The 21,920-nt window shown below is 42.1% G+C and overlaps 1 protein-coding gene across 2 annotated transcripts in view; it reads right to left on the bottom strand.

The window, feature by feature from the left end:
• ST6GAL2 (ST6 beta-galactoside alpha-2,6-sialyltransferase 2) overlaps positions 1 to 18,306 on the bottom strand; it is a 47,968-nt gene extending 29,662 nt beyond the window's left edge. Inside the window, exons 1-2 of one of the 2 annotated variants that reach the window (XM_030947818.1) lie at positions 18,101 to 18,228; positions 17,266 to 17,332 (exon numbers count right to left, since the gene is read on the bottom strand). In XM_030947818.1, the coding sequence (XP_030803678.1) occupies positions 17,266 to 17,298 (33 nt within the window). In that variant the 5' untranslated portion in view covers positions 17,299 to 17,332; positions 18,101 to 18,228. Of the gene's footprint in view, positions 1 to 17,265; positions 17,333 to 18,100 lie in introns of both variants that reach the window. The other variant, XM_030947904.1, reaches the window with a different exon arrangement.
• Between the last annotated feature and the right edge of the window lie 3,614 nt (positions 18,307 to 21,920).

The raw sequence follows: 21,920 nt of genomic DNA, 5'->3' as shown, positions 1-21,920 counted from the left end.
TCCCTAGCATGCCCTCACACACAGTAAGGAAACAGATGAAGTATTTTCACTGCCCTTGCAGATCTAGCAGCTGGGTGTTTTGGCTGGGTTTTGGTCATATTTCAGCTGCCACAGCACTGTCTCTTGATCCAGATAGCAGGGGGAAAAATCCACTTGTACTTACACCAATATAAAACCACTGCAAATATCCAAAACAGTGCAAATCACTTTTCCAAAGTGAAATTCAGTATGCCACTGCACAGTCATGGAGGGATCTAGGTTTGCACAAACACCATACCAGCAGGCTCCACTCTTCCACCTCAGTGGTTCCTCTGCAGATCCAACCACAGAGCTGCATGTGGTTTTTCTGTGCTACCTTTGTGCAGCTCTCTTCCCTCTCACAAACTGCAGATTTCAGAGGAACTGCAGGTGTTCCCAGGGCATCTGATTACCATGAAGGTCCTAGGAAGCTGAATGCTAAGCAGACTGAAACATCAAGCTGGCTGGAGATAAAACCCATGTGTGGAAACAAGCTGACCAGACTGATGGCCATCACTTACTTGTGCATCCTCCACACACACATAACCACTTTATTAAAGTATTTAGTTTTACTGCTGCAGTGAGGCCGATGAGGAGGAAGTGAGTTGTACACCAACACAGGGAGGAAGAAGCAGGGGCTGGGGGAGGCTGTGGCACTGGGCCAGGAAAGAAGGAAGCCTGGCTGCAGGGCAGCAGAGAGGGCAGGAAGGCAGAGAGACTGAAAATAAACTACACCCATAGTGCTAGTGGAGGAGCAAAACAACACCTGCCAGAGAGGCAGCGACACCTCAGCACCACAGGGATGAGAACTGGAAGTGAAAACTTCCTCCCACCAGAATGATCACATCCTTCCCTTTGGGGAAGCAGCATGAGAGCCTTGCTGAGGGAAGGCTCTGGACTAGAGCATCCTACCCTATTCCTCCCAAGATGGGAAAGAGGCTCCCACGTTCCTTCAGCAGATGGGAAGCCCGGGTGAGTGGCAGGGCCCATGCTGCATCTTTCCCCTTATTCTGGATGGCCACTCCCAGGTCAGTGTGCTGCTCCCTGCCACCCCTGTGACTGGGAAAGGGGACCCTGGAGCACTGATCCTGGTCCTTGCAGGTGGAGCACAACCCTTGTACCAGGGCACTTTCAGATTGAGCTTGCAATGGACCAGCGCCCAAAAGGGTTGCACACATTTCCCCTGTGAAGGTTGCACACATTTCCCCTGTGAAGGTTCCTTCACACCCCATGCAGGGACACTCCAACATACAGGCACAGATGGTGCCTGAGGACACACAACATGAGCAGGAGTTTATGCCCATCTTTGGCACAGCCTGGCTTTCTGTGGGACTTATATCCCACCCACAGAGTAAGGTTTTAATCCCAATCCCCCCTGCAAAAGCAGAGTTCAGGAGCAGCCTGTGCTTATGTTCTGCTTTCATGTGTAACTGAACAGGATGGCAGGAACTTCTAAATGCACCAAAACAAGACAGAGAGGCACAGAGAAATGGATAATACTACTCAGTGTATAATAAAACAGAAGAAAAAAAATCCAGCCAACATACATAACTGTATTGGGTTCCCCTCTCTCTTTTTAAGGGACAGCTTTTGATACCGTACTTGCAAAAAACACATAATTCAAAAAAGGAAGGAAGTGCTTTGAGGGTTTTTATTTAAAGCTTGACAGGATAAACAAATCAAAGTCTCATTAAATCACACAAATCTCAGGCTGCACACAAGACTAAACCACGAGAAATAGGACGTTACAAATCCTCATGCAGTTCTACACTTCCAGCACAACAGCTCATTTTATTTCTGCTCTTGGCAAGGTTAGAATAAAAGCCTTCTTTTCTTTGCTCCATAAATGTTTTTAGATGCTATATTACTTGAACTTAACACAGCAGTAATTGCCCTGAAAAAGGGCAATCTGAATTGCTTCCTTAAAGAAGGAAACATTTATAATAACACACACATGAACAGAGCGTACAGTTACAAAAGACCTGTTTCAATCTCATCACAAAAACTTGACCAAATTCACTCACTCTTCCAGGCAGAAGTGATTGGAGAATTTTGATTTTTCACTCTAAAGCAACATTTCTGAGATATACCAATTATTCACATCTCTGTGTAGTAGTGTGTTTTTCCTCTGCCAAGTATGTTCTTACTGTATGTTTCTAACACTGTAGGCACTGCTTTCCTTTTAATTACTAACTTCTTTATTGGACTGTAGTTTGTCTTTTTACATTTGTTACAGAAAGCAAGCAACTCAGCCCTTGTTTAAAAACTCTAATAAGAAAAATGTTAAACAAATTGTTCCCTGTTTCTCAGCTCTATCTCGGGGCAGTTCCCATTTGTTTATGTTAGCAAAATAATTGTAGGAGGATATTTAGAAAATTATCATTGTTAACATCTCATTTCTGTATATTCATATATATACATATAAACAACATGCCTCTTATGTGCTTATTTGCCTTAGTCTAAAAGCTTGAGTAAAAAATTTCACCCTGGAAGAAGGCTTGCCAAACTGAAGGATGAAGTCAGTTCAGCCCTTTGTTACATTACAATCTAAAAATGAAATTTCCTGGACTGAAACAATTTTCCCCTCTTTTTTGTATATTTTAATACTTAACATGATTACGCTGATAATAAGCCAACCTACACTAGCTGGGGTATTTTGGTTGGCTTCCCAAAACAAAATGAAGTGGTATTAGTATTTTCCCCCCCACCTCTTTCTTTCTCTCTCCATTCTGGCACTGTTTAATGCATGGCTGTGGGCAAAATTAGTTTAAACTATGACTAGCTCAACAGAAATCTCTTCTGTGGGGGATACAGCTGTTTCTAACCTGACATGAACCACTGGAACCTGAATCCTATCTGTCTGGAAATTTTACAAAGAATCAGAATCTCTAACAACTACCAGCATGAAATTAGCATGAGCAATAGTGATGAACCAAGGTTCTTGGCTGGGTTCTTCATCCCCTTGGTCAATCATTGATGCCCATGTGCAGCACACAAGATGTCTTTCCCCCCAGCACTTGCCATCCACTCCCTACAAATACAACTGACTTTTACAAGATGGAAGGTAGCACAAAAAGGATTAGGTTCTCTGAAAGCTCTGACACCATTAAAACAATGAGATACAGAGGTGAGACACAAGACAGAGCTGGCTAGCTCCCAAGATTATTTATATTAGTTGTTTTTGTTATAAAAGTTAGAAGGATGGGATAAGAATTAGATTGAGACCATCCTCATGGATATAACTGTGGAATTACCATTTGATGGTAATTTTCACCATCATAAGAGACAACAAAACCTAAAACCTTGTATTCTGAAACCTACAGGCTACTACTGAGTCTGTGAAAGAGTAAATACTTTACTTTCCAAGATACTTGGTAGAGGTTTTTTTGGTGCCTTTATCTCTAAAGTCTCAATTTAAATACTGACTTTAAAACCTGAAGCTAAGCAGTATATATGCATTATATTCCCTTCCTTCAATTGTTCAACAGGCGGCATAATCAAAATTTTCATTAACATATTTCTTAGTATTTCAAATATTAGCTATACACTTCTTGATTTTCAGCCAACAGGAAGGCCTTTGAAATACCACCAATTTCATTGAAAAGCCCTCCTTCTAACACTACCTTTAAGCATCTGAGACATGCAAACCCCTGCCTGCCTTTTGCATACTCTGTTTAGGAGATGTAGACACATCTGCAGAGAAGGTGCTGATGAAGTGCATCCTCTTGCCCAGCACAGAGCACAGCCATCCTCTCATCAAGATGTGAGAAACATCTGAAACTCTCCCTCTCCTCTCCTCTCTTGCTGCACACTGACAACTCAGCATCTATGGGAACAGACACACAGAACCAGACCTGCGGCGAGGGGCACATGGGGTGTGCCCACCCTGCCCTAGCAAACCCAGCAGCTTCCTTTCCCAGAGAGCCTCTTCTGAGACAGTGCTTGCTTCTCTTCTGGCTTGTGCCCTTCCCAGGAAACAGGAGCTTTCCCTCACCATGCCACCATTTACCATTTCGGAAACCTACTGGCAACACTCAAACCAACCACTGGGAGAATTAGGAAAAAGGTTTGCAATGGTGGAGAGGACACATTTATGTGGTTTTGACCCTTGCCTAGGATAGTACAACCCCAACCCTTGCCTGCAGCTTTTAAGTGCTAAAGGCACGAGGTAAGTAATAAAGTAAAGCCCTAATTCACTACCCTAACTCAATCAGAAGGTTTTCTCTACCAACATGAGAAGAGACTTGCGAAAAAGAAATCCTGGTTTTAACATAGATTGATTCCTCAGCAACACCCAATCCTATCAAACATATTGTGCTAATGGGGTTTAGTCTTCCTTCAATCCCATTAAGACAGTAAATAAATGGGGGAAAAGGTTAGTCTGATCTAAAAACCAATGCCTAACATTTCTAAAATTTTCAGGACTTTTGCTTTTATTTTCTGATTTACATCTATACTTCTAGTCAGTGTTAGTAGAGATGTTTTACTAACAGTTAAAGCTACCATAGCAGATATAGACTATACTATACAGGATGACTGCAAGCAAAGCAAAATTTTCCTACTTTCGTCACACTAGGTTGTTAGGTCCTTTTAAATGTTGGAGAAAAATGCATTGAAGTTCATACTAAAGACGAGTATAAAAATGCAAATAAATATATTAGTAGCAATCATAAATGATGTCAAGCAGTGACAAGACTCTTGTTCTGGTGTTCAGCTGTGTTCAATCTGCTCCAAACTCTTTCAAAATTTTCAGTATCTATGCAAAAATAGTCTGTTGTGCTTGCTCTGCTCTAGGAAAAGAGTAAAATTCTTACAAATCAGTATTTGGGCGTGCAGCAGCACAGCAAGGTGCTGGCAATCAGGCAGGACACCTGCCACCAGTACTAAACCTATCAATCACCAAACCTGGTTTGGTGAATTGATTAAACCAAATTTACCATTTCAATAAAACAGAAGGAAATCTATATGGGAACAGTAATGTTTTAATCCATTTTAATGCATTATATAATTTCATAGTACTTCCAGTAACTGTAGTGACTTTTTATTATATAAACCTTCCAAATGTGAAACCTGATAATAGATCCAACATACCCTGGATGGTCATGAGAGACACTAGGTTATTCCCAGGGGGTAATGGTAGAACTCTGTGTGCTCCCAGTACCCCACCAGTGCATTGATTCAAAGCTCCAGGAGAATTCTGTATCACCTCTCAATCCACAATTTTAGGTAGGGGTATACAAAGATTTTAAGATTATTTAGGAGCAGCTGTTGGTCAGTCTACTTACAAACCACATTTATTCAAATGCACCTCAAATTCTGCGTTTCTTCTTAAAGAGCCCGAAGTTGTGAACAGTAACAGCCACATAACCAGGGATTTTTGACTTCAGCATAAGAAAATGAGTACCACTGAGCTTTTCTTAAACCAGAAGGCAGACAATATGCTACGCCCAACAAGAACCAAGAGAAATATTGTTTGATGTTAGATGGGGAGTGAGGAGTGGGTACTCATACCCACAGATCTGAGGTTCAGCTCTGGACCCAGAACCCCACTGAGGACATCTGCACACAAGCAAGATCTCACAATCTGGATACTGTCAAAATTCTGTCTAAATATGCTGTGCTATTAGAGATTTTCTTCTATTTTAGCTACTTTTTCAGATTCCCAAACCCTTTCAGATTGCTCCAAAAGCAGCAGAAACTATTAACAGTAAATTAATTTATGATGAAATGGACTTATCATACTAACTAGAGATAATTTTTTTAAACTTTAATTGTTCAGATTTGATACAGCTCTTTAAGAATCCTATCCAATGTGCTTTCACAAATCTCAATGGATAATATTTATCTGACTTATTTACTAATTACTTCCAAATTACAAGTGTCCCTCAGGTCTGAATCATTTCTGATGAAAGAATGAGCAGACTTTTATACCATGAGGGAAGAGAAATTAAAGGAGAAGAATTTGTATGGTTCAGATCAGGCTAATGGCAAGTTTGATTTCTTTAAAGTGTTTTCTAACTTTATCACCACATGCAGTTAACAATTTGTATCTGCCACGTCTTCTACGCAACTGCCTTGCCTAGATCTCCTAAGGTTTTATTTAGTAAAAGGAGATAATCATTAAAAGCTATGGCAAAAGCAGTATTCCAGACTGCAGATACTGTAAATGTCACAGTCTCCATAAACAAACGGAGCGTGGACAAGCACATGAGGAATAACCACGTATTTTCAAGACACTTAAACAGAACATGCCCAAGGGCACAGTGTAGAGGAGCCCATGTTTCCATCAGTGGGTAACATATACAGTCTCTTTTCCAAGAGCTGAAGAATCCAAGTTTATGTGAATTCTAGTGCATCACTTTTCTGCCAAGGACACTTGTACAAAACAGGCACACTTCAGTTTAAAATCAATTCACTTGGCTTGGGCATCAGAGAATCAGGGGGAAAAATAGACTTTTCGTGTACAACATTAGCTCTCTAAAAGCATTATTTTTCTTGGAAAAATAATATTGTTAATATAATAAATACTTTATGTACTTTATTTACTGCTACTATTTCTCCAGCTTTTCAGCCAGTGACTGAAAACTCCAGATTACAGCAGTGTGTCTCCGCTGGCACCACTGTATCACTATAATCACCTTGATTTCCAAAAGTCAGAAGTAGTACCTCTATTCTGAACTCCAAGATCTACAAAACAGTCACATTGCTATAAGTCTTGACCCAATTTCTCTTTCTCTTGATGACAGTTTTATTTAGCATGTCTGTTTCCAAGTCACTTGACATTTTCCCTACGTACTTTGCGCACATGGGAGTTGTAACTGTCTTCTTTTGTAACCCCACTTCAGGTTGGCAGAAAATAAATGAGAGGAAACTTTTGCTTTAAAAGATATCACATTTCAAAGAACATTTTGTTTAGTAACTCTAAATGAAAGAAATATGAAAAGTATTCTTTAGAAAATAAGTAAGAAAAATCGGAAAGAGGGTTAAAGCAACTCAGTCAAAAAGCAAACTGCTGTGGGAAGATGCCTTTACTTTCTTGAGCTGGACCAGATGTCTATCTTAGCCGTGCTGAATTTCTCAGCAGTCAAGGCTATGAATTACTATTGGCTGCTTGACTGATTAACCATGGTGCTGGTATGCCTGAGACCTTCCAAACACAGCAGGGTTATTGCAGCAGTAGACAATACTATAATATTGCAGCATTACAGGCTTTGCAGTTTTCTGTTCCTTCTCTCAGCTTGTGCAACAGGTTTATGACACTCCTTGGAAACTTTAATCTGGGAGCATGGGATAGTGTAACTCAAAGCTTTTCAGCCCTGCAGCCTGAAGAGTGCAGATATACTATTTCTAGAAACACCAAGAAGATAAAAATTCTTTGGGGTGACCTCCTCCTTCAAGGTCCTGCTTACCAAAGAAATCATGCAGAGAGTCACTATGCAGGCACTCCAATGACATGCAGTGATAAGTATCTGAGCTAACTTAGGAACAAAAGATGCATCTTCATATCCTCATATTTTGCTTTGCACTTCCCCTTTGATGGCTTTGGTTTCGGTGCTATCATCACTGAAGAATTCTCAGGGCACTTTCAACTGCAACTAGTTATTGTTTCACAAAAATAAAGAGCCTAATGTCACACAGGACAGAAGCCAAGTTCCACCTATACAGTGTGCTCTGCCTAGTGCTAGTGTCCCTTTTTATCTCATGACGAGCTTGCAAGAGCACTATATATTTCAGAGACTGCAAGACTTAATTATTTTAATTCCATGGTCCAGGAGTTTTCCATAGGGTTTTTCTTGTGCTTGAAGCTTTTGCAGACAATACTGATATCACTGGTTTAAGTAGCTGTGATCACATTACCTGCACCCTTCTCAGTGGCTGTCCATATAGAGGCACATTGATTTTTAGCTGACTCTATTGGCTTTTTCAGTGCTCCTAATAATAAAAGGCCTGAGCAAATAGAAAACCCACTGATCGCTCCTTTATGCAGATACCCTTTTACAGGAATTAACCCGTTGTAAACTAATGTAGGAATTGTATTTTTGGTGTGGGGTGTGTTAGGCAAGAAGCAGGCATGCCCCTCTGCTACAGCTGCTGGCCAGTATCAGCAGAGATGGCAAACAGGACAAACACTGGCCTTGCACAGACACACAGAGCACCTTCTAGCCCCATTGACTGCAGAGCTGGCAGGTGCTGAGTGATGCAGCCTAAAAGGCAGCCCTAGCAAACAGTGATGCACAGCACCCTGTCTCATCAGGAGCAGCACCTCCTGACTTCTGCCAAGTCTCTCCTGGAGCTTTATAACTTAAGCCCCAGAAAGAAAAATACAGACAAGCAGTGACTTCAAACACTCTGAGCCTCTGCCTCAGGGTGAGGGCTCGTTCCAGCCTGACATCTGTTCCAGCCCTGCTTGCTCTGTCTATACAGTGGCTCAATCAAACTAATTCAATGTCTTAAAATACAGCATATTTAGAGACCTTTGCTCATTTGACTCCATCCAGCAATAGCAAGTATCTGCAATAGCATTCTGTGGTCTTCTCATCATTCAGAAAACAGCAGTCAGAGCAGAGGAAAGGGCTGGTGCACAACCAGGTCCCACCCCAGTACAGAAGTCACCGCTAAGGTGCCTCTAAGCTGAAAAATAAAAGGCACTTCCCGGCCCACAAACATTATCTCTCCATTTTCTAATGCCTGCCTGAAATCTTGCAATTTTGAAAGCTAGACATTTCAGCCTACAGATTTTTAGACACAAGGAAGAGCAGCTCAAAAGCACATATGGAGAATACTGATCCCCATCTCACGCCACTGCCACCCTCACAGCTTTCCACAGCAGGAGCTGCCACTACGGAAACCCTAAATGCCAAGCTAAATGCCATCAATCAGAAACATTTTTTGCCTTGAGGTCAGAATATAACTAGGCCAACAGGGATACTCTTTTCGACCGAGCAGAGAAGGAAAAGCTGTACTAAATAGTGATCTCTCAAACCAGACACTCCAAAAAGCTTTCAGTGACAGTACCGTGGCAGTAGGACTCCAAGTGCAAATGCTTCTCCAGCAGGTACAGGGCTAATGCTTCTGCCTTACCACATGAGCCTATAGCCAGCCATGCACATTTTGGCTCCAACCTACACTGCTCTGAACTTACCCTTGAAAAAAAAACCAACCCTGAAATAAATAGCAAAAATAGAATCAGTCTGAACAAGCAGTGAACAATGACAATGGAATGAATATTAAATATGCACAAATATTTCTAATGGAGAGATTAGCCTTCTATAACAAACTCTGGCTTTAACCTTCATAACTTCAACAAAGTAAAACCAGTCACATGAAATTTCAGTCATGGTCTCATGCCAAGGAAAGCTCCTCTGGAAAGTTTGAGGTAGATCAGCCAAGGCATCTTGAAGATATGAGAGTTCCTGAAAAGTGAGGTGTTCTCCATTTCTTGGACTGTTCCCTAATTTTTTTTGGCCCACCATAACTTAAAAATGGTTGGCTTACACATTCCAAATTTGCTTGGCTACTACTGGTGCCTTTGACTAGTTGCAGGCTATTTTATTACTGAATGTGGGTTTGTGCACACTCTGAGTGCTGCAGTTGTTAACACAATACGTTGGCTTGTGCGTGCCGCAGGCAAGCCAGCCTGACCCGCTGCAGGCTCCTCCATCACCTCATCAGCTGTGCTCAGGAGGCAGCCTGGAAGCCCAAGACCCTTCCCTCAGGTCCAAGTGGGTATAAGAACTTGGCTGGACTTTACAGACTCCATGGGGAGACATTCTGTCAAGCTGGAGAGGAATGGTCCTGGGGTGGTTCCCATCCTTGCCAGTACCAAAGTGCCTCTCTTGGAAAGGTGAGAAAACTCCAGACCCAGATGGTTTCCTCCCCTGTTGTGTTAGTGTTGTCCTCTTCCTACTCCTTCAATCCATACTTAGACTTACTCTCTGATGAACCCAAAAACTTTTCTCAGTGAACATCCACATAGTTCCCAACCCTTTCCTCCATGGATTACTGATCCAATCTATTTCGCATTTCCATGCTGATTGCAGAGTCTGTGCTGAGGTCTGAGTGCCTCTTCTGAAGCAGATTCCCCCTCTCTGCTCCACTATTTTGGTCTCCAAGGCCCTCTACTAGACTAGGAGCCTTGTACACATAGACACTACACAGGGCAATAGACTTCTGGACAGGAACACCAAGGGGGAACATTTCAGCCCTCAAGAAGCAAATTTGCTCCCCTGAGTAAACTTCTAATTTGCCTGATGAACCCTGGAGAGACTGTGGGTGAGGAATTCACTCCTGATGGGGACTGTTCTGTTCACAATCTTGATTCTGATAACAGATACTATGGCAACCACAGGTATCACTTGACACAGCTTTCAGCATGGTCAACTACTTTAAACAATTCTCCTTAGTGTTTGATATTTCCTTTGACAATGACTATCACCTGCTACCTTGCCAGGAAAACAAGCAGTGCACAGCTGACTGGTGGTGGGAAACATTTGGCTATTAAAACACTTCCCAGTGAAGTATGTTTCTGCATGGAGTGTTACAAAGAGACCCATTCTTTCTGAGATGCACACATGCATGACTCCCATTCACAGGAGCTACGCAAGTGAATCCAAAGTAAAATAGGCTCGAAAGTGTCTACATCTACCAAACACTGATCCCACACAGAAAGTGCCTTTTAAGAATGACATTTCCTTTGACCTTCTGCATCTTACTTTTGCTCTTCAAAAACAAAAGACTGTGCAATGACCACGACCCCTACATTAAAAACCTAAACCGGTACTATAATCACCAAAAACACCCATAAAATAAGAATTATCTACCTAATAGACAGCAAGAACAGACTTTTTTTTCCACATTTCTTATCCAATTCGAGATTTATCAGAGCTCTTTTATTTGTACCAACTTCAAATATCTGTTCTCTCACCTTTAAATCTAACTCAGAGTTGTGCTCTTCTCAGCAGAGACCACACAATACTCAATCAAGTTTCACAAAATACATTGGCCTGTGCTGGGCCAGCACAAACCTGCAGAGCACCAAGGAAAGGCTACAGGAGGAGAACTCTCAGTCTCTCCCAGAGGTCCAGCCTCCACTGCCCTTTGGGAAGGGTGCTTCCCAGCTCCAGCCTGCCCGCTGCCCTGCGAGCTAATGAAAAGAGCATGAGGAGGATCTGCAGGCACTTTCCTCCCCCTCTCAATCCACAAAGGGTGAGTCACAGTCTGACCCTAACTTAACACTCAGGCTGTAAACTTACTTAACACTTGTAGAAGAATTTATTTTTTTTCAAACATACTGATGGCAGCATATGGCCCATCGACAGGTTTATTATTATAAGACACTTTTTCCACCAGGTTATAGTCTTTTTTATAAACATATGTTTCAGCACATAATAAAACCCCTAAGAACTGTTTCTGAAATGTGCAGGCACAGAAACTACTTTTCAAGGTTTGTCAAGACAATGAAAGAAACAATGTTTAAAGAGACTTCAATTTTTCTAAAGGTCTTTCTCTAAATGCCTTTTAAATCCAAGGGTGCTTGAGAGTTATGCATGTTTAAAAAAACAAAAGAAAGAAAAAGGAAAAGAAGTTCTCTTTGTTAATGCCACATTCTTCTCTATTTGGTCAAAGCTACCATTTTTATACTTACTAAAACTTGTCCTTCCACTAAATAGACCTTTTAACTACGCTTTATATCAGAACATGTGGTTTATAGGTGAATGATAAGATTCTGAAAATTGGGTGGCATATCATAAAGGAAATGTCAACACCACACTTCTACAGTCACACAAACTCATTGCTGCAAAGCCACCCTTGATACTCTGTGCCCTTCAGCTGTGCTAATAAAGATCTGAGCGTGAAGTCAAGGTGGTTTGATCACAAACTTCCATCCATCTGCAAGACTGGATCCAAGTTAAATGCCTAAAAACAAGGCATGGCTTGGTTTTCCTATAGGACGCATTTGTGTTCTTAAGAAAGGCGGCTTTTTGTCCATGCAGCTATAATGCAATTTCTGTGCTAGCACCACACTCTTTAGGGGGAGAAAAAAAAGCCACATAGTGTACACTGCTTTATTAAAAAAAATCCTACACTCTTCTTATTCTTAATGTTTTCTCCCTAATATCTCACAACATATTTATCCCGAGCATGCTTGATTTTAAAAGCAGCTTCCTCAATACATCAAAATATGACCCAACTCAGGTATGTTTGCTAGCAGCTTTGTTTCCTACCACCCAAGTTCAGTGTCCTGTTAAGAGGAGCCTGCAGCTAGAACACAAACTAGGATTCACTGGGATCTAGACCCTGAGCTCACTTAAAGGTGATACAGAACCTTTCACTAGTTTTATGGGAGTGGATATTAGACCTGTGGTTCACTGAAGACACCAGAGGCCTTATAGAATGTATGATACCATATATTAAATACTCCTTAGCACTTAAAAGGAATTCTGCAATCGCTTTGAACGTTTCATTGGTATTTAGGGTATTTTGGGAAAGAAAGTACACTTCTTTTCTATGTGTGTTTGTCCCCTTCCCCCAGTGATACTCCTCACAAAAGGCAGATGTTTTAAGACACTGGAAAAAGTAATCATACACAATCAGATTTGAAGCTTAAAGAATAAAAATCTCTAATTTTATCATAGGCATACTGTTATAATTGTCATGCATGAGCTTGCATTCAAAGAAAACTCATTTGTTAAAATTAATCACTGACTTCTCAGCCAATTTGTCAGCTAACTACTACCACGTCTGGACATGATTAGCTACCTTCACTGGGAGATACAGGGTGCCCTCTATAATGTTCCACAGGATGAAATCCTAAACCCAGTAAAGCCTTTGAACATTTTGCAAGGAATTTATTCACATGGAACCAGGACCTCATGGATGCTGCTGTAGGCTCTACTTTTTTCTGATTCCACAGCTTAAGCCTTTCTAGGAGAGAAAGGCCAACAGTTTCAACAATAAACACGCTCTTCCTCCACCAGCAGGCAGAGCATCCCCAGGTCCCTGGGCTGTGTTTGGAAACACTTAACTGGCAGGATCGGTTTGAGGCAAAGATGAAGCATGATGAACGACGCTTCTGACAAGGGGGCTGGCTCTGCTCATCTAATTGCGGTTGCTGCTCCTATGATGTGGAAACCTGCCTATTAGAAACCACATTTCACAGGTGACTGAGCAGCCATCAGATGGTAACAGCTTTCATTTGTTACTGACCTCCCTTCCCTGACGCAGGGCAAGGGTGAACAGCCTGATATTCCATTGTCAGTCCAGAGCCACACACCTCCTGCTTTGTACAGTGAATTATAAAATATCTGCGTTTTCCAAATTGTGTTGAAACACAATCTTAACTAGCATTTTCTCATCTAGGCACCAGCCTCACAAGAGAATGAAAATTCTTCACTACTCAATTATGCAAAGTTTGAGAGCATTTTGGACTATTGTAGATTGTAGAGTACATCACTACATTTTTATACAAATAAGGTATTTACTCAGAACATCGTGGGCAGATGTGACTTGGTATTTCACAGAGACAGGATCAGAGCTTTTGCTGAGACACCGATATGACAATAACTAGACCAAAAGTAGTCCTTCCAGTGATGGACAGAAAGACAACTCCACTACCAAAATTACATACAGAACTTAGCACAGTTACTTTAAACTGAGGATGCTAAAAAGAGACTTCATCAAATTTTACACCCTCCAGGCCTCTGGCTCAATCAGTGACATAAGGGATTCAGAAAGTGACAGAACAAATCTCCCCATCTTGCTAAGCCCTCTGTATCTGGTTGGCCACATATCTTCCAGCCAGAGAAATACACATCACATGTGAAGAAGAAAGTTTCCAAAGTTAACAGCCATTTGGTTATTACAAAGATTTTGTGATGATACCTCAGAGCACTCATAGTCATTTCACAACCCCAGTTATGTAACACCCTACTCTGGGATAGCATTGATGCAATTTAATATAATAAGCAGACACTGCACAAAACCTGTGGTGACTCCTGCTCTGATGACAACTGCAGAGCTATGCAATGAATAACATTTACTTTTAATTTACATTTAGATTTCTTAAGCACATCTTCCAGAAAGCACAGTGTGCTAACACACACACAACCAGCTGTACGGCTGCATCTCCAGTGAAATGTAACAGCAATCCAGGCTGCCACACCTCTCTGCTAAACTCTGTTCCACCTCCTCAGCTCCTCCAAGCCTCTGGCTATCTTCAGCAGCATGGAAGAAACTGGCCTCTCCAAAGTGACTGGTGTCAAAGAGGGCTTTGAAGTTCTGCAGACCAATAAGGTCTGCCAGAGCATCTGTCCCGTGCGAGCTCCAAGGTCAAGGACCCTCATCAAAAACACTGGGAACCACTCCCTAATATTTAACTCTTCAAGAGTTAATCTTTCTGGAAAGAGACAATCTCTGAGAGATGCATATAGCAAACAGAATGATTTTGGCATGCTTTGCCCTTGAGGCCAACTATTGAAGCACTGATTCTAGTCTATGTAAAATTTTCAGACCAGATAAAAAGAAATCTGAATTTCTTTACAAGACTATTTTTTAGAAGTGTTACACATCAAGAAAATCAGTTTTCTATGGCTGCACCTTAGAAAAAAATGGATCTAAATTATAAAATGTTCACAAACCCAGTAACAAGTATCAGAGGTTTTTACAGGTATAATATGGTAGCTGTACTCAGCTTTTCACGTGATCTTGAGTTCTAAATATGTCACCATGAGTTCTACTAGAGGAAGATGGCATTTATTGTGAAATTAATATACATAATTAAGCACTTGAAGAAGGGCTTGCTGAATCAGAACCCTTTATTGTAAATCCTTTGTGGTGCTGATTTCATCCCATGCCACTCCTTTCACACTTTTAACATAATTTTCAATACATACAATGTCACTGGAAGAAATACTTTTAACTTCAGTACCAATTTAAAAACTTAAAAAAATTATCACAACTTTCCCATTTGTGTCATGGATTGATTGATATCTAAATATGAATTAGAGAATTTTAAGGAAGCTCAAAACACATTAGCATATGAATGGCATACAGAAAAATTCTCTGAATTGCTACCAGCAAAATCAAAACACAACTGCTTTTAGTTACGCAAATGAAAATGTAGTGTCAGGACTGCAGAGAGCCTAAGAAGTGCAAAGTTCAGGGAAAAACCATGTATGCAGCTGCTCCAAAAATAACCATAGTCAGATAAAAGTCTGAAAGCAATTATTTTGGGTGAATATTGTACACAGATCACTGCACTAAGCTACTATAATTAAACAAGGCAAAAGTTCAGATGGTGCCTAATAAGCCATTTACTACATTAATTATATTCAAGTGTGGCAGTCTAATGCTTGGTAATAACTAACAACAAGGGAAATAATTTAAAGAAACTATCTGATGTTGTAAATTTCTCTTTTTCATTCATCAGTACCAATGTTGCCAGCCAGCCTTTCTAACACACTTGAAACACATCAAAGGCATGCTGCTTAGTGTCAGGAAGAGCTATTTAAGGGTTGTAAACCTTTAGGTTGAGGAAGCCAACAGCCTTACTCAACAAAAATGATCCTTTCACTACAAAAGTAGCAGTAAAGTCAGATTTTCCATTCCTTGAAGCAAGTCCCTATGTCTTTGTTCCAAAGTTACAATGCCACAGGAGCGATGTTTTTTTTTTTTTGAAGTAACAGCAGCATCTCAGAAAACCTTTGCAGATCAACAGATTTCCCACTGACCCTATTCCCTGGATTTGCCTTCACACTGATCACACCGCCCTTGTACACATCTGTGATTTTAATAGCATTTTCAGCAAATTCTTAACAAGATAATTAATATTAGAGAGGTATTTAATGTATTTTGGCTTATTTTAATGCCATTAGTAGTTAAATACATGGAAAATGAGCCTACACCATATGCCCAAGTACTTCTCTGCAGACTGCTAGCCAATTCCCTAGCAAGTACAGAGAAGTTTCCAAATCACAGTCTGAAAATTACTGCAGAGAGATTTGCATATTTCTGATGGACCAGTAGCATTCCAACAACTCATGTAAAAGTCAGCATGTCCCAATAGTTTATGCAGTAAGCAGCACACACAGCATCAATTCACAATGCAGTTGTTAGGGTGCTACCACCAGGATGCTATTCTACCTTATTTAATTAATCTGCAATAAAAAAAAATATAAAAAAATCTGTAGTATTACATTTACTTTTTAATTTTGCTTTCTTGATTTTAAATCAGGAAACAAAATTGCCTGATTTTACTTATGCATAAATCTACATTTAACCTAAAAGGGCATGTAACAATTATTTTGCAGATTCCAAAGAACAAGAGATCAGATGAACACACAACTTCATCCATTATGTCTTTCCACTATGATGTTTATATATGCAACCCTGGCATCTCTTTCAGCTCCCCTTAAAAAATTTTTGTAACATTTTCCCTATTGTTTGGCCTTTCTTTTCATGTCATTGGTAGAAAACACTTAACAAACCATAGATGTAGAACTCTGTAACCTTGCAAGAAACCTCTAACACTTTGTATACATCCTCCAACTCTAAATGTGCAGTGCGGACAATGCTGGGAAATCCTGTCCTCTGCCCAGATAAAGTGTAAAGTAGAAAAGAGTTCTCTGACTACCACACCAGGAGTTTTAGACATCCTACACTCAATCAGAGAAGACTTCTGCCTACAAATTGTTTCAAGTCTTCACTCACAAGATCTCAAATCCAGCACTTCCACAGGAAATGGAAAGAGGAGCCTGCCTCCTACAGCACAGGTGTCCACAAAGTTGTCAGCTGCAGAAATCAGTGTTGAGTCCTTGGGTTTGAGTACATGGATGGGACTTCACCTCCAGACCCTTTATCACAGCTTCTCATTCAGCAAATATAGCACATATTTTCCAAATAGTGCTGCAGTTGGTCTTAGCAAGATACACACAGAATTAGTAGGTATCCACGGCAGGATTTCCATCAAAGAGTACTTTAATCAGAAACTGCCCATGAAAGAATAGTACCTCTAAACCATACTTCAGATTTACATAAATAATAAAACCCTCTTAAAAAGAAAAAAAAACAAAAAAACCCAAAAAAACCCCCCAAAAAACTGCAAGAGCTCCATCTTTAAATGGAAAAAACGTGGTAATTCTTTCCCCATACCAAACAGCCCCACACTGTGCAAACTAGTTGAATTATTTTCACCTAAGTTTTCCAAACAAGAAAAAGATATATACATACATATATATGTATTAACATTACCTGGATGCAGACGCCACTCCTGGAAAGTTTCATTGCAAAAGGGTTAAAGTTCAGAAAGTTTGCAAGACTGAAAAAGGAAAACCAAATTTAAAAATGTGCAAAAACCTAAACCTTGAGGTTTGCCACTGCCGTCTGCCTTTCTCTTAGCATTTCCCTCCATATCTGAAATGAGATGACTAAACGTTCCTCCAAGTTACCAACTAAATTACTTGAATGAGTAACCCAACCATTTTTTTTTCTAGTACCAAAAGAAACACATTGCCATAACAAAATAAACTAGAAATGGTAGTTGAGCATTAGAGACTATAACATTCCCTATAAATCATAAAACCAGACCACAGAAGTGATCCACACCGCTTAGCAGAGGTGAATTCGCCGAGACTTTCTTTTTTCCTTTGAGACACCGATTTTTATATGCTACCACAGCTGCCTAACTATTGATAAGAGCAATCTGCAAAAGCAAATATAGAACTAACAGAACAGCCTCGAAAAGCAACCACAAAAAAAGGGTCTCATTTAAATTCCTGGAAAGCGCTGCTCCTCTAAACGTATCTATTCAAGCTCTCTTGAGCAGTCGAGCCCTCCTAAAACACACCCTGCACACTCCCCGCCCGAAAACTGTTAAGCCAAGAAGCCACTAAGCCATGCCACCGAGAGCTCATATGGCTTCACCTACAGGGTTTTCTTTCCTGCACACGCTGCACAGTAGAAATCCTCCCCTTCACCATCACCACCCACCTCCCAGAAACAACAACAACAAAAAAATACCCCAAAAAACCCCAAAAGAATAATAATAAAAGGGAGAAGCTCTCCGCCCGGGGTCGCCCCTACGTACCGCCGGGCGCTCAGGGCTCTCTGGGGGCCCTGCCCCCCGAGGTGCAGCAGCCGGGGCGGCGCGGGCGCTCCGCCTCGCCGCGTCCCACGCGGAGCCTCTCCCCCCGCATGCTGCTGCTGCTGCTGCCGCTGCCGCTGCCCGCCGCACGCACAAAGCGCAGGGCAGCGGCCGAGCCGGGCGGCACCGCGGCGCGGCCGGATTGCGGCGGCACGGGCGGCTCGGCTCGGCACGGCTGGGCACAGCTCGGCTCGGCACGGCACGGCACCGCCCCCGGGAGCCGCCCCCGCACACGGCCGAGCGCCCCCCGCGCCGCCGCCCGGCCCCTCCCGGGCTGGGGTGCCCCCGCCCCCGGTACCTCGCGGGCGGAGCCGGGCGCTACGGCGGCGGGGCGGGCCGGGCCGGGCGGACATGCCGGGGTTGCCCCGGGGCCGTGCCGTGCTGTCCCGGCTCATTGTTCGGGAAGGGCAGCGGCGGGAAGGGCTGGAGCTGCGGCGGGAGGGGGTCACCCCGGCGGCGGGGGTACTGCCGCGCTTTCCGCCGCACGGGCAGGGGCTGGGGACAGCCCGGCATCTTGGCCGCGTGGGAGGACTGCGTGGGGCCGGCGGCAGCGGGGCATCTCCCTCCGCGCCGGCGGGGACGGGGGGATGCTCGCGGATGGGGCGCTGGCGCCGCGCCTTCCCCTGGCGTGGCGCGGCGTGCTGGGGCCGCGCTGCACCTTCGGGGTCTGTGCTGGAGAAGTTCAAAGCGGCAGGGAAGGGTAGGAGGGGCGCGGGCGAGGGGCTGGCAGCTTTCTCGCGTTGTCTCTGTGACCCCCGCCTACCGAGCTCGGAGAGCCCTGGAGCGTTCCGGCTCCCCCGGGACTCCGGGAGCCGGCCGGGGTCGCCGGCTCTCTCTGTGACCGGTCCGGCAAGTTGAAGGCGTGGTCCTTTCCTCAGCATCCCCCGTGAGCCGGGGCGGTGGGATTCCCGCACTCAAGCCGTGTGGAAGCGCCGCAGCCGGCTTTGGCTCTTTAAGATTAGGCTCCGTTAATTAAAGAAATATTTTAAGCTTAAAGGTCTCCTGAGAAGAAACACATTAACTCGCTAATAAAGCGGGTAGAAAAACAATGCGAAACAGGGCTGTTGGATCAACGATCACAAAGGAAAGGAGAGATCAGAGAGATGCTGCCGGAGCGCGGTAAATGCGCGGTCCCGCCGCCGGACCCACACGGCACTGATCGTTCCGCTGGGACTTTCAGTGCCTGTCCAGCGGTGCGGGAAAAGGGAAATGTTTTCCGTGCAGTCGTTGGTGTGCTTTCTCAGCTTGCTGAAAGGCTAGAAGTACCTTAAAGCATATTTTACTTTTGGTTCAAATTTAATAGTAGTTTACCTTGCAGATAGTCTAAGTCGTCACTTACAAATAATTAGGGTAATGACAGATAACCTTTTTTTTTGTGCCGACTCTGTGCTCCAAGATAAGCATCTGTGTAAATGCATCTGAGACTGAAGCTTCTTTGTGCCCATATTTGTAAGGTGTAAGCTGATCGGAGCAGCATGCCTGCAAAAGGCACGCCTTCTAAGCTGCGAAACAAGTGGCGAAGTAAAAGCCATCAGAACTAAAGGAAAAAAGGTGCCATTTCCTAAATTAAGAGGTGGCATCATAAGGATATGAGAAGCAAAGCACAATCAAGAATAGGTTAACAGGTTAAAAAATATGATTGTTTGAAATGATAACAATGATAAATGATGATAAAAGCAAATAATGTTTCTAAATTCTAGGTAAGTTCATGCACTTATTCCATTTTGAGGAATTTCATTAATAGCAAAGCAATTAATGAATAAAAAGACCATATTTTCCCCCAGTTTAGGACATTTTGAAAAGAAATTTCAAACTTAGAGCTAATTCAAAAGAACAAAAATCCTTGTTTATCAGCGTGATAAGAGAGCTTGTCTTACATAGATAAAGACAGCAAAAATTCTATTCAGGGACACTGTGATGTAGATATATCCACAAACTGGTGGTTTTGGACAACAGTGCTGCTTGCGGAATAGTCCTGTATAGCATTAATTCAAAAATCTAAATTTATAAAGATAGTTAGCAGTTAAGGGATGGATATTTTCCCAGTAATTTTATTTTTTGTGCCTAGGATATTTTCCCAGTAATTTTATTTTTTGTGCCTAGACTTGCTGCATCTGTCTACAAAATGATATTATATTGCATGCTGGCTCATGGAATAAACTATAAGCACGTGTTTCAAGAAACAAAGTGAAAGGTGGATACTGCTTACTCAATTTTTTAAAATTATATAATTAAAGTAGGAATCTAAATCTGTACAACTCTACAGACATATCCATCTGTTACTATTTTAAAATGCACCACTCTTTAGTATGCTCATTTTAATATGCCAGTGAAATAGAACTTCAATTTGGAATAGAATGTAAATGAATAGCATAAATTAGGTGAGTATTTCAGGGGAGCTGATAAAGCTTCTGCGTGAGAGATTCTACGTGAGAATCTGAGACATTTTAAACACAGTATCAGGAATGCTTGTTGCCGGAAGACTCCCCTTTTCTTAGCCAAGCACTTACAGAATGGGCAGTTGGATTGGTGATAAATAATGCTGGATGAGCATAATTTTTATTGGCTGCAGTGGGAGTCTCCCCTATGCATCTAAATGTAAAATTTATCTGCAGAAGGCAGAAGGAGTTATTCTGCAATCCAATAAGGTTTGCTTCAGCCTTTGACATTCTGCTTTTGGCTTAGACTCTGAACTCCAAAATGGAAGAACTCTGCATCCTGTGTATTTCTGATCACTGGCCTGATTCTGCCTTCAGTTTCAGTAGAATAATAAAGAACAGCTTCTCTGGAAGCCAGAGGTGAATTGGGATAAGGTCTGTGAGATCAACATCAGGTCTCCATGATGTGGGAGCTGCCTGGGGAAGGATTTTAGATCAGAGGACATAGTAATAGCTGGAAGTCTAGAATGGTAAAGAATTTACTTTCACATGTTTGCAGCTTGAAGAATTTGTCTTTTATATAAATTGATGGCAATAGGGTAAAGTTACACACAGTTGCTGTTGCTTTGTTATTGAGTTTGATGACTGGTATGGATGTATCTATCACTTTGGTTTGTTACTGTGTTAGAGCAGTGCATATAAATAAAAGGGATAAATAACCTAATTTACTGTGAGCAAGAGTCACAGTATATTAAAAACAGTGGCACAGAGAAAGCTTTTGCCTCTCCTGGAAAAAGTTTTATAACAGATCTTTGCAGTCATCATTTAAACTGGCAGGTACAGTACACAAAGATCCTTAAAGCCCAGGCACAAGTTTATTTAACCTTTTCAGAATATATTCTTAGCTAATATGACTCCACTGATGGAAAAGAGAATTTTTCTCTTGACTCTACCAAATCTGAGTTTCACCCAAGTAATTGTAATTTTATTTCAGAACTTTTTTGGTGTTGAACAAATAGCTGCTATTAACGTTACATGAATGAGTAAGCTCTGTGTGTCCATAGACTGTGCACCTCCCACTTCTCATGGTTCCCTGAGGTATTTTTCTGTTATCACTTCCAAAGGGAACTTGTTAGGTGGGTTCCCACTGCCTTCTGCAAACCCTCAAACATCTTGGGGAAGTGTGCTTTCCCTCCTTGGGGTGGGAAGGAAGAAACATGCTTCAGTCTGGTCCGTTTAGCAGTGAGGTGGTGAATCTCCAGCAGTGCTGCCTCTGGGTGAGGCTCTTTTGGCCTGGCTGCACCAGGAGGGACCTGCAGTTATCACATGCCATGATTTTTGTTAGTGCAGACCTGCATTTTGCTTCTAGTCATCGAGCAGATGTT

This window comes from Camarhynchus parvulus, chromosome 1 (assembly GCF_901933205.1).
Source record: "Camarhynchus parvulus chromosome 1, STF_HiC, whole genome shotgun sequence".
Classification (NCBI taxonomy): domain Eukaryota; kingdom Metazoa; phylum Chordata; class Aves; order Passeriformes; family Thraupidae; genus Camarhynchus; species Camarhynchus parvulus.
Note: the sequence above shows the minus strand (reverse complement) of the source record. Positions and strands in the feature narration are given on the sequence as shown.